At 40.8% G+C, this 18,116-nt stretch overlaps 1 protein-coding gene across 1 annotated transcript in view; it reads right to left on the bottom strand.

The window, feature by feature from the left end:
* ABCC12 (ATP binding cassette subfamily C member 12) overlaps window positions 1-16,528 on the bottom strand; it is a 599,698-nt gene extending 583,170 nt beyond the window's left edge. The window contains exon 1 of the mRNA XM_069217731.1: window positions 16,396-16,528. Coding sequence (XP_069073832.1) covers window positions 16,396-16,494 — 99 coding nt within the window. The 5' untranslated portion in view covers window positions 16,495-16,528. The remainder of the gene's footprint in view (window positions 1-16,395) is intronic.
* Window positions 16,529-18,116: the final 1,588 nt, after the last annotated feature.

Here is an 18,116-nt window from a genome sequence, read left to right as displayed (position 1 = left end):
ATTAGCGATAAAATGTTTGTCCTTACAACCCAATCTTCGAGCCGGGTCAGAATGACACTCCCCAGTATCTTTGCCGTGGAGTCTATTAAAGAGATGGGTCTATAGCAGAAAGGGTCAAGCCTATTACCCTTTTTGAAGATCGGGACGATTATTGCCATTAACCATGAGGAGGGGATAGCACTTTGAATAGCACTGTTCAGAACATTTGTGATTAATGGAACCCACAGATCAGGTAGAGATTTGAATAGGTCAACCGGTATCCCATCGGGGCCAGGAGCTTTACTTAGTTTCATTTTAGTTATTGCTGCACTGATCTTGTGTGCCTCAAGTAAAATGCAGCTCTTAACTTGAATTAGAGTAGCCGAACATGGGAGGCCACATACCTCCCCTCCATCATTAGGATTATTTGCAGATTGAAATACAGATGAAAAATGGTCTACCCAAACCCCCTCTGGTATCAAACAGTCGTCGTCCCTATTTTCCTTTCCTGAGAAATATGGGTGATTAACCACCTTCCAAAATTGAGAGGGATCCCGTAGTTCCGTCGCTGCCATAAGGTCTTCCCAAGCGCTAGTGCATATTTCATTCTTTCTCTCTTCAAGGACTGATTTGTATCGGCCCCTGGCCTGTTTAATTAAATCCTGATTATATGGAATAGTTTTGATCGCTGACTTTAGATCTCTTAGCAGGTAAAGCTGAGTTTAGATCTCTATGGGCAGCCGTACAGGCAGAATTGAACCACCGTTGAGGTTTTACACCTTTGGGATATTGGGCACACGTCAGTGCCTCAGAAATAGCACAGCTTAAAGATTCAAAGGCAGTTATAAGGTGGAATGGAGTGGATTGCAGGGACAAGCAAGTGTTGATGTTAGCCTTATTTTGAGTTATAAGGTTCGCATGAAAAGTGTTAGGGTTTACTCTCTCCCACCTCATGCGAGGGCCAGAATTTCTTTTAAACACCTCTTTCCCTTTATATGCAGTCCTAGGTAAGATTACTCTAGTTTTAAAGGATAATTTTATACTCAAAGGGTTATGGTCACTGGCACAGTGAGATTTAATTTTAAAATCCACTATTGAACGTGAAAGTGAGGAGTTGATAAGAATAAAATCAATAATGCTGCCATTAGTACTCCCTGTATAAGTGGGTATTTCTCTTATCTGACTGTTTGCCATATCCCTTGCAAAAGAAAGATCAAATTTATAAATGAGGGTATTCAAGGCATTTCCTAAATTAGAGTGAATGAAATGAGTGAGTGACTCTCTGCCTTCTGTAGCGGCACCACATAAGTGGGGTAATTCATAATTGCATAACTGAACATTAAAATCTCCAACCCAGATAGTATCAAATTCCTTGTCCTGGAGTTTCTCGGCTGAGTCTAGTTGGTCTGTAAGCTCTTCGAGACTTCCTGGCAGGGCAACGCTTGGAATGTTATTGTAAAACTTTAAGAGTAGAATGTCTTTCCGTCTAGATATTGATAATAAAACTACCAAAAAAAAAGCAGAAGACCAAATCAATGAAACCTCAATTTTTGGGAGTAATAATGACACAAGTACAAGAAGACCTGCTCTGCCTGCTCTAGATGGAGTAGCTGGCTGAGACACGGAGTAGTAGCCGTCTAAATGGAAGGGTGCCGTAAGCCAAGTTTCTTGAAAACAAATGCTATCAAATGGGGATATAAACTCCAGCCATTCCAAATTTTCAACTTTAGAACGAAGCCCAGCAATATTCCAACAATGCATTACTTTGCTAGGGCATTTTCCCAGACTCCTCAGTTATGGCCGTGTCTGTTGTAAGATGTAGAAAGCTAACTAGCTCATCAGACCCTATGGGTGACTCCAAAAGTGTATACACTCCCATCAGCTCTAGTTCCTGTAAACAATCATTTGCGAGCCCCAAGCCCTCCAATTGTCAATCAATTGCATCAAGGGAAGAGTGATTTTGGGTACCCCCAGGGTCAAGGGTGGGGTTCTGTAAAGGTGCCTTTGTTAAAATATTTTTACCATGGGAAACCCTCGTAGGAGGAAGTGATGAAATGGGCGGCCTGTAGAAAAAGCTTAATGGATAGACTTTGATCCCACCTTCCCCTTTTGGACTTGATGGTAGAGACGCCAACAAATAATTAACACAATGAGAATTTGCAAAATTAATCACTATACAATCGCCTTCATATACTTTTTTAGACAAGCCTAACCACTTCACCCTCCTAGCCATAATTATTCTTTTATTTAGATCATCTTAGTGTCTAAGTTTTTGGCTCATCCAATGTGCACATTTCCTTATTAGCGCATGAGTATCTTCCTTCTGGGTACAATCAAGAGGAGGAACGTTTGCTAAGACTAAAACATATGGCAAGCTATCCGGAGGAAGCTGTAGAACCTCCTTTGTACTAGTGGAAGATCTAGGTTTAGAAGCAGTTTCAGGCTTCAGTAAGGCAATCGCACCACCAGCCAAAGTAGACAGAGAATCAGTTAGTAAGTCATCATGGGAATCGCAGGTAAGTATGCGATGGAACGGGAGTTGGTTGCAATTCGTCAAACAGTTAGCCTGCTGAGAGGCATTGGGAACAGACACCAGTTTCGGAGTAGAGGGAGGGGAATTTGTGCTAGTTTTTAAAGTGGACTGCTGAGGCAGATATTTAGGAATAGTTTCTTGTAACTGCTCAAATTTGGAATCAATAAGTAATGTTAGCTTCTCCTCTAAAGCTGAAAAAAAAGGTTTGAGGATCGAGTCTAAGTTGGTCAAATGATTGTCTCTTAGAATCCTGCAGTCTGAGCCTAGTTCGCCCAATAATGGAGTTTCCTTTGAAAAAGGGTCGGCCGGGGTATCCAATGGTGTAGAAATACATTCCTTAGCCTTCGTTGGATATTTAAGTGACTTATTACACTTACGGAGTCCTCCAGCTTTACTTTTTTTGGGGGAGGGGGAGTGTCAGCTAAATGTTCGATGTTAGCTGCGTTAAAGGGCTGTAAAGAATGCAAGGCATTAACGTCATCTTCAGGCAGAGGCAAATTGAATTCATGGGGAGCAATTGAAGAGACTGCAGACTGTATATAAGTCGTGGGTTCTAACGAGGATCTTTGAGTCAAGTTATTTGCCACCCCAATTCTTTCTTCCACTTGGACAATTTCAGTTTCAATGGCCCCGATAACTGAAGATAAGTAGCTAGTTATTGATGATTGGACGGGCACTGCGTGTGCTCCATCGGCCCCAAGTGTGGTGGTTTTTCTTTTACCCATCATCTTGCAAATAATAGTGGGGCAAAACACCAATCTAAGCCGATATGAGTAATATACAGGGAAGCTATGGCAGTGTGATAATAGTAAATAAATAAGTAGAACTGCTCTATTAGCAGATCTTACTTATATGCCAGTTACTTGGGACCTCCTAAGCCGTGAAACCCAAAAAGGGGGGTTATGGAAGAACAAACACAAGAGATAAAAATGCAGTACCTCTTAGGAGTCCAATGAGCCTGATCCTGAAGTCCCAAGGAAGTTCTCAGGGGGGTGGCCCAGCCCAGCCCAGCCTCTTCCGGGTGAAGGACGGGCCCGCCCTTGGCCCGGGCTTTGCCCGGGCGCCACCTGCGCGCGTCCCGCGATAGCGGGAGCGCGAAATCAAGTTAAAGGGCCCCTGCCCTGTGGACCGCCTCCGCCTCCAAACACGCTTCGCGAAATCAAGTTAAAGGGCTCCTGCCCTGTGGACCGCCTCTGCCTCCGCCTCCAAACGCGCTTCCCCAGTCCAGTCAAGTTGCAGTCATTCTCAAACCTTCAAGAACTGGTGGATTCACCTCTTATTTCCTCTCCTCATTCTTTATTGTACGTTGCTCCGTGTTCAGATCCACAACCCTGCCTGACCCTTTCACCCTTCCTTTGGAGACAGGTGCCTCCTGTCAGCGAGCAAGGGCCTACGGTGACTAATTAATCTGGGTGTTTCTGGGTCACAAGACTGGATGTAGCTGACAGTTCGGCTTTGTGTATTCCTCTTGGACAGTCACACACAAACGAGGACTCAGGTGTGCCTGAATGGGCCATCACTGGCAGGATGGTAAGGTGCCCCTACTTACACTAGACTAGGCAGTGTCCTGCCTCCACACAGAGGGCTGCATATCCCCTGTAGTTAGTCTGGAGCCTAGAACAGGGGAGGCAGAAAACCTGTGCAATTCAAAGGGAAACCCCTAGAAGCTTTTCCTACTTTAAATGAGGCACCTGGTATAAATGTTGGACCTCAGACACCAACTCTTTAGAACACTTCTGGACCTGTGGAAACTCTTCCAGAAAGAAAGACTGCTTTGCTGCTGAAAGGAATGCCCCTCTGCTCAACTGCTGCCCTCCTGGATTACTGCCTAACTGGACTGGTGGCTTGCTTGATTGCTGCCCTGCTGCCACCCTTCCTGAGTCAAAGGGATTGGACATGCACCTGAACCCAGGACTCCCAGGCTGACACCAGAGGTTAGTCTGCTGGCCTCCTGTTCAGAGCCACAGGGACATGACAAGTTCACAACCACCTAAACCAGCTCCAAGATGCATCTGGAGTAAACCCCTAATCCCCAAGGGGCGCTCCTCAGGACCACACCCTTGGTGTGGTATTGGTGGAACTGAAGTGAAGAGGCCACAACCTTGTCATTCGCACTGACGCCACTGCGAAATTCTGTCAACCGGACCAGTCCTGCTACAGCCTCAACTGCACATGGGAGCACCACTGTGAAACTCTGGCCCACCCGTTTGTGACAACAACAGGATTCTCATGCTAGTTCGACAATCGTCCACAAAACAGACCTACTCTTTGGGCTACATTGACAACTGTCCATAATGTTTCCCAACTCCTCATGGCCTCCCCCACTACGAATAGGATTCTTTGTGCTAGACTGAGAAGGCCATTTTTCAGCAGGAATAACCTGGACCTGTAGCTGGCCCAACGTACATTGAGGTTGGCCTGAACTTGTCACTTTCTCCTGGTCTTGCATGACCAGGTAATCGTGAGTGGCATTTTGGGCTTTTTGGTACTATTCTTACTAAAACCTTTAAAATTGCATATCTCAAGTTCTACTATTTGAATGTATCTCGTTTTGGCCTTAATTTTTTTATTAAATTTTGTTCTACTTTTCTAAATTGGTGTGGGACTTTTCTTGTGTTGTGTGTTCACATTTATTACTGCTTGAAGTGCTGCATAAATACTTTACACATTATCTCAATGTAAAGCCTGACTGCCAGAGGGCCGAGCACAGGTGAATTTGGAGTTTGCTTGTGCCTTACCCTGACAAAATTGTGGTTGCTACTAGAATAGGGTTTTACGCTTCTCCCAAACAGTTGCCCAATTCCATATGTGTTATGTATCTTTATTATAAAAAAATCTAAATAAAAGTATGGTATTTTACAAGTGCACAACCAACTCCTATGTGAATTATTTTTTAGGAAAATCTAAGACACTAATTAAATTACAAAACTCTTAGAAATGGGCTCTGTAGCTGACAGTCAGTTTACACCCTTTCTGAGTAGGGACCCTCACTCTAGTCAGGGTAAGGCAGATACACAGCTCAACCCCTTGGCAGCTTGGCACAAGCAGTAAGGCTTATCTCAGAGGCAACATGTAAAGTATTTGCACAAACATATACAGCAAGACACCACAAAAGCACTCCACACCAGTTTAGAAAAATATCCAATACTTATCTACATCAAACAAGAGCAAAACAACAAAAATCCAACATAGACAAGAAAAGATATTCAATTTTAAAGTAAAAAGAGTCTCAATCCATGAGAATCAATGGATGCTTTGTTTTAACACAAAATACCTGGTATGCTTCAAAAATAAAGCTGCAGGGGCAAGGGTACATCTAAAAAGCAAGCAATGTGTGGATTCCTTACTCGCAAGCAAGGCCATGTGTCAATTCTTTTTCTGATGGGTAAGCAATGCGTAGATTCTTTCCTCACAGGGAGGGTATGCATCGATTTGGAGACGAGCAACCTCGGGTCCGTGCGGTGATGTTGAAGATTTAACACCCAGGGATGATGCATGGAAAATCCGGACATACGGCAGCGATGAATCCACACTGAGCTGGCGATGCGTCGATTTCTGCAGGCGATGCATTGATTTTACAGCTGTGAGTAGGGTACTGTGTCAATTTTCTGCAGCTCGGCTCCAGGTGTGGATTTTCACTCTGGTTCTGCCAGCTTCTCCTTCCAGGGGCCCAGGGACTGGATGTGGCACCACTTGGCAAGTCAATGGGTCTCACCAAGAGGGCCTAGGTGCTGGCAGATTAAGTCTTTGATGTCCCTGATACTTCTTAACAGGAGGCAAGCTCAGTCCAAGGCCTTGGAGAAACCTCACAAACAGGATAAACAGCAAAATCCAGTATTTGTCCGTTCCAAGGCAGAAGCAGCAACTGCAGGCCAACCCAGCAAAGTACACACATCAAAGGGGCAGTACTCCTCCTCACAGCTCTTCAGTTCATCTCCTTGGCAGAGGTTCCTCTTGATCCAGAAATGTTCTAAAATTTTGGGGTCAACAGTCTAATACTTATACTCAGTTCTGCCTTTATAGTAGGCAAACTTCAAAGGAAAGTTTGTGTAGTGTACAAGACCCTGCCTCTTTCTTGTCCTGCCCCAGCACACTCTAGGGGATTGGAGACTGCATTGTGTGAGGTCAGACACAGCCCTTTCAAGTGCAGGTGTCAGCTCCTCCTCCCACTCTTGCCCAGGAAGACTCATCAGGAAATGCAGGACACACTTCAGCTTCCTTTGTGTCACTGTCTAGAGTGAATTCACAAACAGCCCAACTGTCAGTCTGACCCGGACGTCAGCTAAGCAGAGGCACAGAATGGTTAAGCAAGAAAATGTCAACTTTCTAAAAGTGGCTTTTTCAAACAGACATTCTAAAAAACAACTTTACCAAAAGAATTGTGTGTTCAGAGACCCCAAGCTCCAAATCTCTATCTGCTCCCAATAGGAAACTCACTTAAAGGATATTTCAAGGGAATTCCCATGTTACCCTATGGGAGAGAGAGGCCATGCAATAGTAAAAACATAATTTGGCAGTATTTCACTATCATGACATGTAAAACACATCAGTACACATCCTACCTTCTAAGTACACTGCACCCTTCCTATGGGGCTGCTTTGGGCCTACATTAAGGGTGACTTACAAGTAATAAAAGGGAAGACTTGGTTGCCAAGTCAAAGTGGCAGTTAAAGACTGCACACAAAGACTCTGCAATGGCAGGTCTGAGACATGTTTACAGGGCTACTCATGAGGGTAGCACAATCAGTACTACAAGCCCATTAGTAGCATTTGATTTACAGGCCCCGGACACATCTAGTGCTCTTTACTAGGGACTTACTAGTAAGGCAAATATGCCAATCAGGGATAACCAATCATAATCACAATTTACACAGGGAGCACTTGCACTTTCTCTGGTCAGCAGTGGTAAAGTGTTCAGACTACCAAAAACCAGCAAAAACTAAATCCAGCACATAGTCAAAAATACAGGGAGCAGAGGAAAAAAAAGACAGGGGGAACCACGCCAAAGATGCCAAGTGTAACAATTACCTACATCTACTGCATACAAAATCATTTTACCAATGATATTGGACACTACAATGATTGCATTTACTGATTCCACTCCAATCAAAATCATTTTGGTGATAACAAAATCATGTATTTGCATTACATGCTAAAGGGTCACATTTACTATTCCCAGTCCAATCTAAACAATTTTGGGGAAGGTATTAGACACTAAAGGGGCCACATTTACTATTCCCACTCCAAATTAAACAATTTTGGGGAAGGCATTAGACATTAAAAAGGTCACATTTACTATTCCCATTCCAGCCTAAACCATTTTGGGGAAGGCATTGGGCACTAAAGTGGTCACATTTACTATTCTCAAACTAAACCACTTTAGGGAAGGTTTTGGAAAATAAAGAGTTAACATTTACTACTCCCACTCTAATCTAAACCAACTAGGGGAAGGTAGTAGACACTAAAAGAGTTGCATACAAAATCCATACTCCATAGTAAAACATAATAACTATTAATTTATAAAGTAAAAAATGACTTCTTGCACACTATTACCAAAAATCTATATACTAAACATGAAGTAATAAAGTATTAAATAAATGTGTCTATTATACAAAAAATATATAGCATTTAGTAATGAAACATTTAAATAAAAAAATAAAAATATACATAAATAAAATGTAAAAATGTAAAAATATATATATATTACATAAAACATTATTACAGTTGATTCAGACTATGAAATATAACAAAAATATAAAATATAATGTATTTTCCCAATTACATATTTTATACGTAAATATAAATATGGCATCTCTAATTACCAATAAAATATTCTATATTCGTAACACACAATCCATGTAAAATATAATTATAATGTTTGTTAAATACACCATAATAAATAAGTACTGGCTATATTTGTATTCAAACTTCACACAATAAAATGTACTGAGAAAATATTGAATTATTTAAATTTAAATGAATGTCATTTGTCATTACACAACTTACTAAAAATGAAAATAAATATAATATACTTAATAAAAAATAATTTTATGTTTTAGAATAATTATATAAATAAGTAAATATTTACACTGCACAACTTAAAACGCAAACATTTTAATTTTCCAATCGTGTTTGATTAAATAAAAATATTTATAAAATTGTAATTAAATGCACACATTTTATCAGTTCTTTAAATGTATTGGTACATTTAAATTATTACTATTTTTTAAATAACAATTAACTTATTTAATAAATGAAAGCAATGGCTTTAAAATATTAAATAATCAATTTCAATATTGTTAAGTTTTACACATAAAATCAAATTTAAATATACGCATTTTAAAATTCTCCCTCCCTCATCCTCTAAAGTTCCAAGATCCTACTACTGTAACTCAATAAAATAAAAAATAAGTATGCGCATTAAAAAAAAAAAAAAAAAAATCACAATTTACATAATTAACAAGTTACTTATCTTCGGTAGTGCTTTTTCTGGTGGATATAGTATCTACCTGTGAATTCCTCACCTTTTGAATACCCCCAGTGCGTCAGCCTTCCACAGAAACTTTTCTTCATAGTTCTTGACGTTGATGAGGGTGCCATAATGCCACGGCTCTGCACGCGGCTCCGCATGACATCATCAGAACCATAAGAAGCCCTTGTCAGCGTGCTGATGTCAGTTACCACCCACTTTTTTCATGCCTTCAAGGCGAACAGGTGAACCCAACATCAGAAATGCAACAACAAGCCACAATCCAGATTCATCTATCTATATATATATATATATATATATATATATATATATATATAGATACTGTATCCACCAGAAAAAGAATTACTTGTCCTTCTGATGGATACATCTACCTGTGGATTCCTCACCTTTAGAAAAAAACTTGTTCTTCTGATGGGTACATCTACCTGTGGATTCCTCACCTTCAGAAGAAAAAAAAACAAGCACTCCCACACAGAGAGGTGGTGCCTGTCTGCCTATACCAAAAAAATCTTGCATGACAAATTGGGCAAGGTGACAGTCCCTCCTCATCTCGGAGTCTAAGCGATTGCGCTTTGTGAAAGCCCAAGTTACCTCTTTACAAATCTCTACTACTGGCACACATCTAGCTAAAGTGGAAGTAGAAGACTTAGTTCTAGTGGAGTGAGTTCTAACACCTTCAGGTGGCTCTTTGTTAGCCACGGCATAGAAATTCTTTGTGCATGGGATGATCCATCTGGATAATGTCCTCTTATGCACAGCCTTTCCTTTAATTTTGCTGAAGTAGACAATGAACAGTTGATCGTCCAGCTGGAGATCATGCGTCCTGTCAATATAAAACTCGCAGCCCTTTTAAGGTCCAAGTGATGAAACGTTTCCTCCTCCTTAGATGTATGGGGATGAGAATAGAAAGTAGTAAGGCTGATAGACTGGCCGATAGACTGGCCCAATATTAAAGGAGTAACCACTTTTCGTAGGAAAGCAGCCCTAGTTCTCAATACCAACTTATCTGCATAGAAAGTTGTGGAGGGGCTTTTCACACTTAATGGCTGCAGTTCACTAACACGTCTAGCCAACGTTATGGCAACCAGAAAAACAGTTTTGAAAGTAAGTAGTCTCAAAGGGCAGCTTCAAATGGCATACCCATAGGGTAAGCTAGTGTTAAATTAGGATCCCACTGAGGCATGATAAATGTAGTGGAAGAATATTTATTAGTAATTCCATTAATGAACCTTAGCACTATATGCAAATTAAACAGGGAAGATTGGGCTGGTAAACAAGGGAATGTTGAAAGGGCAAACAAATACCCCTTAACTGTTGCAACTGCATAACCTTGTTGTGCTAGGGAAAGCGCAAAACATAAAATATCAGACAAATGGGCTTTTAGAGGGTCAACCAATTTTTCTTCACACCACTTTACAAACCTAGCCCATCTGCCAGCATGAACAGACTTGGTAGAGCATCGCCTTTCTGATAAAAGTACATCCACCATAGGGGGAAGAGAGAAAGAACCCAGGTTGTCCGTTCAATCTCCAGGCATGTAGGTGCAGGCTCTGGAGGTTGGGATTTAGAACCTGCCCCTGCGACTGTGACAGGGGATCTGCCCTGTGTGGGAGACAGAGTGGGGGTCACAGTGAGATATGAAGAAGGTCTGTGAACTACACCCTTCTTGGTAAATCTGAGGCTATTATTATGACTTAGGCCAAGTCTTGATGAATTTTCCCCGGAACTTGAGAAATCAAGTGTATGGGGGAAACAAGTAAAGCAGTTGTGAACCCCAGTCCAATTGAAATACGTACACCAGTACCTCCTGCATCGGATACTGGAGGCTGCAGAACAATGGGCATTGTGCATTCTCATGAGTAGTAAACAGGTCTACCTGAGGAGTTCCCCATAGCCAGAAGATGTGAAGCACCACACCACTTCCATGTGGAGACGCCACTTGTGATCGGCTGAAAAATGCAGACTGAGACTGTCTACAGGTACATTCAGAACACTGGCCAACTGCTTTGCCACTATGCAAATTAGATGGTTCTGAGCCAAGGACCAGAGACATAGAGCCTCTCTGCAGAGAAGATACAACCTTACACCTCTCTGTTTGTTGACATACCACATTGTGATAGTAGTGTCTGTTAAGACCTGCACTGACTGACAGCAAATGGAAGGGTAGAAGGTCCTCAGGGCCAGACATATCGCTCACAATTCCAACAGGTTGATGTGCAACAACTGCTCCTTTGGAAAGCAAAGTCCTTTGATCTTCAAATCCCCCAGATATGCTCATCACCCTAGAGTGGAAGCATCCATGATCACTGTGGCCACTGGAGTTGGAGGAAAAAATGGTTTTCCTAGAGACAGAGTGCTGTCCACGCCCCACCATTGAAGATTCACTGCAGTGTCTCTAGATTTTGACCGACTCTCTGAGATCTCCACTGTCTGCAGGGGCACCACTGGATGGCCCTTATTTGCCAGCATGCATGGGTGGCCAACAGAATGCAGGAGGCTCTCAGACTGAGCAGGCACAAGACTTTCCAGACTAGAACCATTGCTCCCCTGTGAAGCATCAGAATCATAGCCTGAATGTCCCAAATCCTTTGAGGCGGAGGGTAGGCATGATTCACTGTAGAGTCCAGTACTGCCCCTGCAAACAGGATGCGCTGATAGGGCTCTAGGTGAGATTCGGGCACATTGGTGGAAAAGCCCAAGTTGTACAACTGTGTTGTCAACTGCAAGTGATGCAGTACCAACTCTGGAGACTTAGCTTTCAGCAGCCAATCATTTAAGTAAGAGAATACCAGTATGCCTCACCTTCTGAGATGTGCTGCGACCACCGCCATTACCTTCATGAAGACTCGAGGTGAGGAAGTAAGATCAAATGGAAGGACTGTAAACTGGTAATGTTGAGACCCCACCGTGAAGCAGAGATACTTCCTGTGCAACTGCAGAATGGGAATGAGAAAATATGCATCCTGCAAAATATTTGAAACCATCCAGTCTTCCTTGTCCAGTACAAGAAGCACTTGTGCCAGGGTCAGCATTTTGAATTTTTCCTGTTTGGGGAACCAATTCAAAGGCCTGAGGTCTTGGATCAGACATAAACGACTGTCCTTTTGGGGACTCTGGAAGTACAAAAAGTAGTATCCTTGACCCCGCTTCTGCTCTGGAACCAACTCCACTGCACCTTTTTGAAGTAGGGATTGGATCCGCTGTTAGAGGGGCAAAAGATGTTCTTCTTAACAAAACCTTTGTTGGGTAGGAATGGGTGGGGAAAATTCCTGGAAGGGTAGGGCATACCCATTTTCTACAATACTGAACACTCACTGGTCTGATATTATGGACCTCCACTGAGGTGGAAAATGGGACAAACTTCTTCCCACTGGCAAATCATGCTCCAAGAATGCAGAACTAGGGTAGGTTTCCTGTGAAGTTGGCTGGGGAAGAAGAGAAGGAGGAAGGCTCATGGGCAGGTCCTCACTGTCTCCCTTTGCCATGCTCTCTGTAGGACTTGTTTAGCGGATTGGCAGACTGCTGCTGCTGTTGAAATGCTGCCTGCCATGAAAGGAATAGTTCCAGCCAGTCCCAAAACTTGCAAAATGGCCTTTAGTCTCTAGGTACAGATTGTAGGCTTAAAGATCTTGATGTCACTTTGCTGCCCTTTAATCTCTCCAAAGCAGAATTTGCTTTGGCTCCAAATAGCCATACCCCATCACAAGGCAAATCCATCACAGTGGAATGCATGTCAGGCGAGAATCTAGACCCCCCCCTCAGTTAAGCATGCCACTGTGTAGGCACAGAGATCCCCATTGCAGTAGCCACCGAATCAGCTGTGTCCAGACGGGACTGAATAACTTGCCTCACTGCTGCGTGGCTGTCACTTGATAGTTCTACAAACTGTCCCTGAACATCTTCTGGAAGCTTTGGAACCACTGCTCTTGCAGAATTCATCAAGTCATGAATATAGCGAACCAAGAGGCACATAGAATTGTCTGACTTCAGAGCCATACTCCCCAAAGAAAATATCTTCTTTGCTGATTATTTCATTGTTTTAGACTCTCTATGTGCTGGAGTAATTGGAAAGGACCCAGGAGTGAACTTCAAGGAACACAAAGCTTGAATCACAAAACTTTTGAATGATGGATGACTATTCAAAAACACATGACCACCTAGAGCAATCTTGTAACTTCTGGCAATGGAGTATGACACTCCTGGAGATGACAAAGGTTTCTACCACATGGCCAACGCAGGCTCAGATAAGGCCAAATTAAAAGGAAATAGTAGTTTGGACACAGAGAAAGCTGGATGCAGCACTTCAGTCAATAAATTAGGCTTATGTTTTCCTGTAGGAAGGGCAATTCCAACATGTCCGCAGCCTTCCTAATCATTGCATGATATGATGTGACCTCAGGAGAAGGCATACCCTTTGGTGACAATAATTCCCATTTTGGGGAACTGTTCAAACCACTTGCAATGTCCTGCTTCTCAGACTCTGGATCATGAGAAGGAATTTCCCCTTCCTCCAGGTCAATATCTTGCTGGGCACACGAATATTGTTCCTCTTTCAGAAGGCGCTGAGCTCCCCTATGGTATCTATGCCTCAACTCTAGTAGTGGTGCTACAGCAGAGTTCATCAGTGCCGAAGATGCCATTATAGGAGCCGGAAAAACACCTGAGCAGCCAGGTCCACAGGAACTGGAGTTACATGATGCAATGCAGGCACGGTGCGTTCCGTTGTCAGTGAAGGCGCTATTGGCGCCGCTGGCTCCTGGCGAATTTCAATCAGTGAAGGAGTCACCTTCCACAGCACTAGAGAAGGCGAGGGTACCTGGGCCATCAGCATGAAAGGTAGGAACAACGACTGGTGGTCCTGTGTTGGGAAACCTCCCAACGAATATGACATCGGACCCATGAGACCCGCAGGCACACCAGATGGAGTCATGGCCCGGTCATGGCCCGGTTAAAAAGGGAACTCACATCAGCACACCGATGTGCTTCTTATGGTTCCGATTATGTCACACGGATGCACGTGCAGAGCCGTGGCATTATGAAATCCTCATTGACGTAGAGAGCTATGTAGAAAAGTTTCCACGGAATGCTGACGTATTGAGGATATTCGAAAGGTGAGGAATCCACAGGAAGATGTATCCATCAGAATAATTGTTTTAATAAACACACTAATCTAGCAAATAAATAATCATCTAAAACAAAATACAATAAAATACACGTAAAAAAACAAAACATAAAAAACAATATAGACTATTTTATTAAACAATATTTTTTACAATGATATTTAAAACAACACAAAGCAATATTTTTCCGTTCGATATTACTGCCCTTAAAATTTTTACATCCCTATATTCTTGACACAATAATTGGTATAACAACATTTTTTATTCAATATTTTGTCCAAACAGCTTTTAGCTTCATTTCTTCATAGATTCATGAATTTTATAAACACAACCGAGCAGGTTCACACTACATCAAGCAAAGCAAAGGGATGTCTCGGAGTGTAATTCTACTTGTAAGCCACAATTGTAGTAATCCTGTTCAGAACTAGTTGCTGGAGAGCATATCACAATTTTATGTGGGAAGTAAGATCAGAAATGTATTATTTTACCACCTATTTTAAAATGTTTTCCCTGCACGGATCTCTACAAAACGTTCCATGTCAAACATTAGGCAGTTTCTCTGAGGTATAAAAAGTTTCATGTAGATTTATCAAAAGATGTTGATGATATTATTATATAAACCTGAAACATTCAATGGTGAAGTTCTGATTAGAACACATATAAAATATATCTTTTATACTAAAGAAAGAACAATTCAAGTGAAGTTATGGCTCAAGCTCATATGACATATCTTAAATTACATGTAGGCTAAACCTTTGCAATTCACTGAAAAAAAAGATCAATGTTATGGTTAGAACATACAGTATTAGAATTTACATCTATAAATGATCTCAGAAAATCAATGAAAGCATTTACAACCCATTAAGAATTCCCATAACCTCACATGTAACTGGTGACATGTTGAATGACATCATTGATGATATCATCAATCAAATCTTAACATCCTGGCTAAGGCTCAGAAAACTCTGCACCAATATTTCTTTTTTCAAAATGTTTAAATGAATAGTGAGTCTGAGGGAGCTGTAACTGTCCTCTCAATTTTTACAAGATGCCTGGACTGATCCCCATATCCTCTAGTAGGATCTGCAACATCAATATGTCTATTGTGGCTAGATAGACTTTTCAGGCCTGCAGACCTAACTTTGAAACCACAAACCCGAAATGGCAATGGGAGCAAAATCGTCCCTCATGCAAAACCTTTCCTCAAAAGTTTTCTCATTCAGTGGGAGCAGGTCTTTTTTTATATTTAGGTCCATTAACAATTGTGAACACAGTTCTAAGGTCTGCATGTAGACCAATGACCATATATCACTAAGGTTCAACTCTTTGAACCCACCTGACACATTTTTGTAGTAGCAATTTTTTAAAGGCTATTGAATAGATTTAAACCAAACAACACAAATACACTACTCCAAGTAACATAAAGGAACTGGGATACGTTTGAAGCAATTTCTTTTAGGAATTCCTTCTGTAGCAGAGAGCAAAAGTTGACCTGGAAGTTTAAATGGGAAGCATTGTGTTTTTTTTATCATTCCCCCCTTTAACATGTGCCCCCGATAAATATGCAAGAGTAAGCTTACCATGATAAGTGCCTGCCAAGAATTGTGCATGTCCATAAACTGTGCCAAAGTTAATAAAGAATCAATGTTATATCTGGATGAAAACTGACTTGTTAACAGCCAATAGTACCAAAGTTATCAGCAAACACAAACATCTTGCCCCTCCCTTTTAACTTTCCCCCTTGATGGTTCTACACAAAACTACAGAAGATGGAGCATGTTAAATGAAAACCCAATTTCATGTGAATTCTTCGAATGATGTCACAGTTATTAGCTAATGGCTCTCCTTTAAACGCAGCTCCCCTGACACCTCTGCATACATTTGCAAAATCCCATGTGTAAGCTAAACAGATTTGTGGCTGCCAAATGGCATGTTAAATCATGAAATGGCTGTTAAAATTATAGATGTATCAATAAAATCTTTTTTAAGCTGTCAAGATATCTCTAACTTTTGTAATCCTTAAAGGCCACCCAAAATATTTGTAATGCTAATTTCTAGAAAACTACAGAACCGATTTATAGGAAACCAAGCCAAGGCATGTCATTTAATAAAGTTATACATAAGGTATTGATGCATAATCAATTGTTCTTGTTCACTGTACCGAATGGATAAAACTCCTTTGACACACTTGCTTTTAAAAATGATTCATGTAAACGACCTACCTTTATCTTCTTTTGTTGAGCAACATATGAGTTTAGTAAATGTTTACTTACATAAGAGAGGCCTGAAATGTTGTTTCTGCTATTTCCTCTTTTCTCTGGGTCAAGGGAGCCATCATTTTTGGAAAACTGTACTTCATCGTTCATGGACATGTTCAATTAACAATTGAATAAATCAGTGATCTGTGTTTCTAAAATAAAGAAAGTGAAGAAGTTTGAAAAATAGATTTTGAATAGTACTATAATAGAACAGTACACTGGCAAGTGCCTGATTTAGAATTTGGTGGACAAGGTAGGCAAACAGGATATTCTGTCGCAAAAAAGTATGGAGTACCCTGTCCACCAGGTCACCATTGTATTGTGAATCAGGTGGATCAACAGCTTTTCATCTGCACTCCGTTAGGGCAGTGACGTAATGTCCTCCACAATCCTCTGCTGGGCACTGAGTGGTATTACAGAGAAGGAAGTAAAAACGGTGTATCATCAGCACACATATATAGGTCATTGCTTTGGGTACAGACCCTCTTTAGATGCTGACTCCAAATTATGTGTGTTAAAAGCTTGGTGCGAGGCTAAAGGCATATTCTATTTTCTAGACACTTGAGTCTTTTAGGTACACAGGCTTGAAGCCACTGCTCAGGAGTGACAAAAAGTGACTACTGTCACTGTATATGTTTGCTTGTGGACGTAACAGAGAACAGGGAATACATTGTAACATAATTTATGCAAAAATGCAAGGAAAGTTCATGTCACTAGCAGTAACATCTGAAATGCCAGCTGACTGGACTTGACATGTTTAAGTGATACCAGGAATTTATGTTATGCTTTTTATCAATGAGTGTTTTGAGGTGATGAAGCTGTTTTGTGGGACAACTCCTCAAAGTCCTTCCATAAAATATAATCTACATGTAACATCTAACTGGAAGTAGACATCAATTTGCATACCATTTTATATATATATATATATATATATATATATATATATATATATATATATATATATATATAAAATGGTATGTAAATTGATGTCTACTTATATGTCCATATATATATATATATATGTAATCCTCAATAGATGGAACAATAGCCATCCAACGGCTGCGCCAATCCCGCAAATTAGATCCAGACCATCGGAGAAACATCGCACTCAAGGCCGTGTAGAATTCATACATTTTTTTATTAAATATTAAGGTTTTTATAGAGTCCTGAAAAGAAAAGTCAACGCGTTTTGGCAGAACGCCTTCAACTGGACAAATCTGGCCAACAAGCCAGCACCGTATATATACAAATTTAACTCCATCCTTTGTTTTCATGACATTCTATTGTGAACTACTACGGCGGCCATCTTAACACATGCAAAGACTAGGAATTTAAGCTTGACTGTCAATGTAGGGATATCATCCAACAATTTACACACCGATAAGAGATATATTTCACATACTACTCATGAATGCATACTACATAGACTTGAATAAATGTGATAAAAATTGTTAAATAAATATTACAACCATGAGACTATGTGCTAATACATAACTCGAACCAATCTTGTCAATTTTTGATCAACCTCCATCATTTTAATTTATCAATTGTTTGTGGGACATATTATTCAATGTATATTATTTTAAAAATAAAGATGACTGTAATAGTTAGTAATAAAGTTATCTAAGATGTTGTAAATATAGCATAGTGCTAAAAAACATTTTAAATAGTTGAAATAGTTTTTAGTATAAGAAATTAGATCAATACATATACGCCAATCCATGAATTAATTGTTA

This window comes from Pleurodeles waltl, chromosome 12 (assembly GCF_031143425.1).
Source record: "Pleurodeles waltl isolate 20211129_DDA chromosome 12, aPleWal1.hap1.20221129, whole genome shotgun sequence".
Classification (NCBI taxonomy): domain Eukaryota; kingdom Metazoa; phylum Chordata; class Amphibia; order Caudata; family Salamandridae; genus Pleurodeles; species Pleurodeles waltl.
Note: the sequence above shows the minus strand (reverse complement) of the source record. Positions and strands in the feature narration are given on the sequence as shown.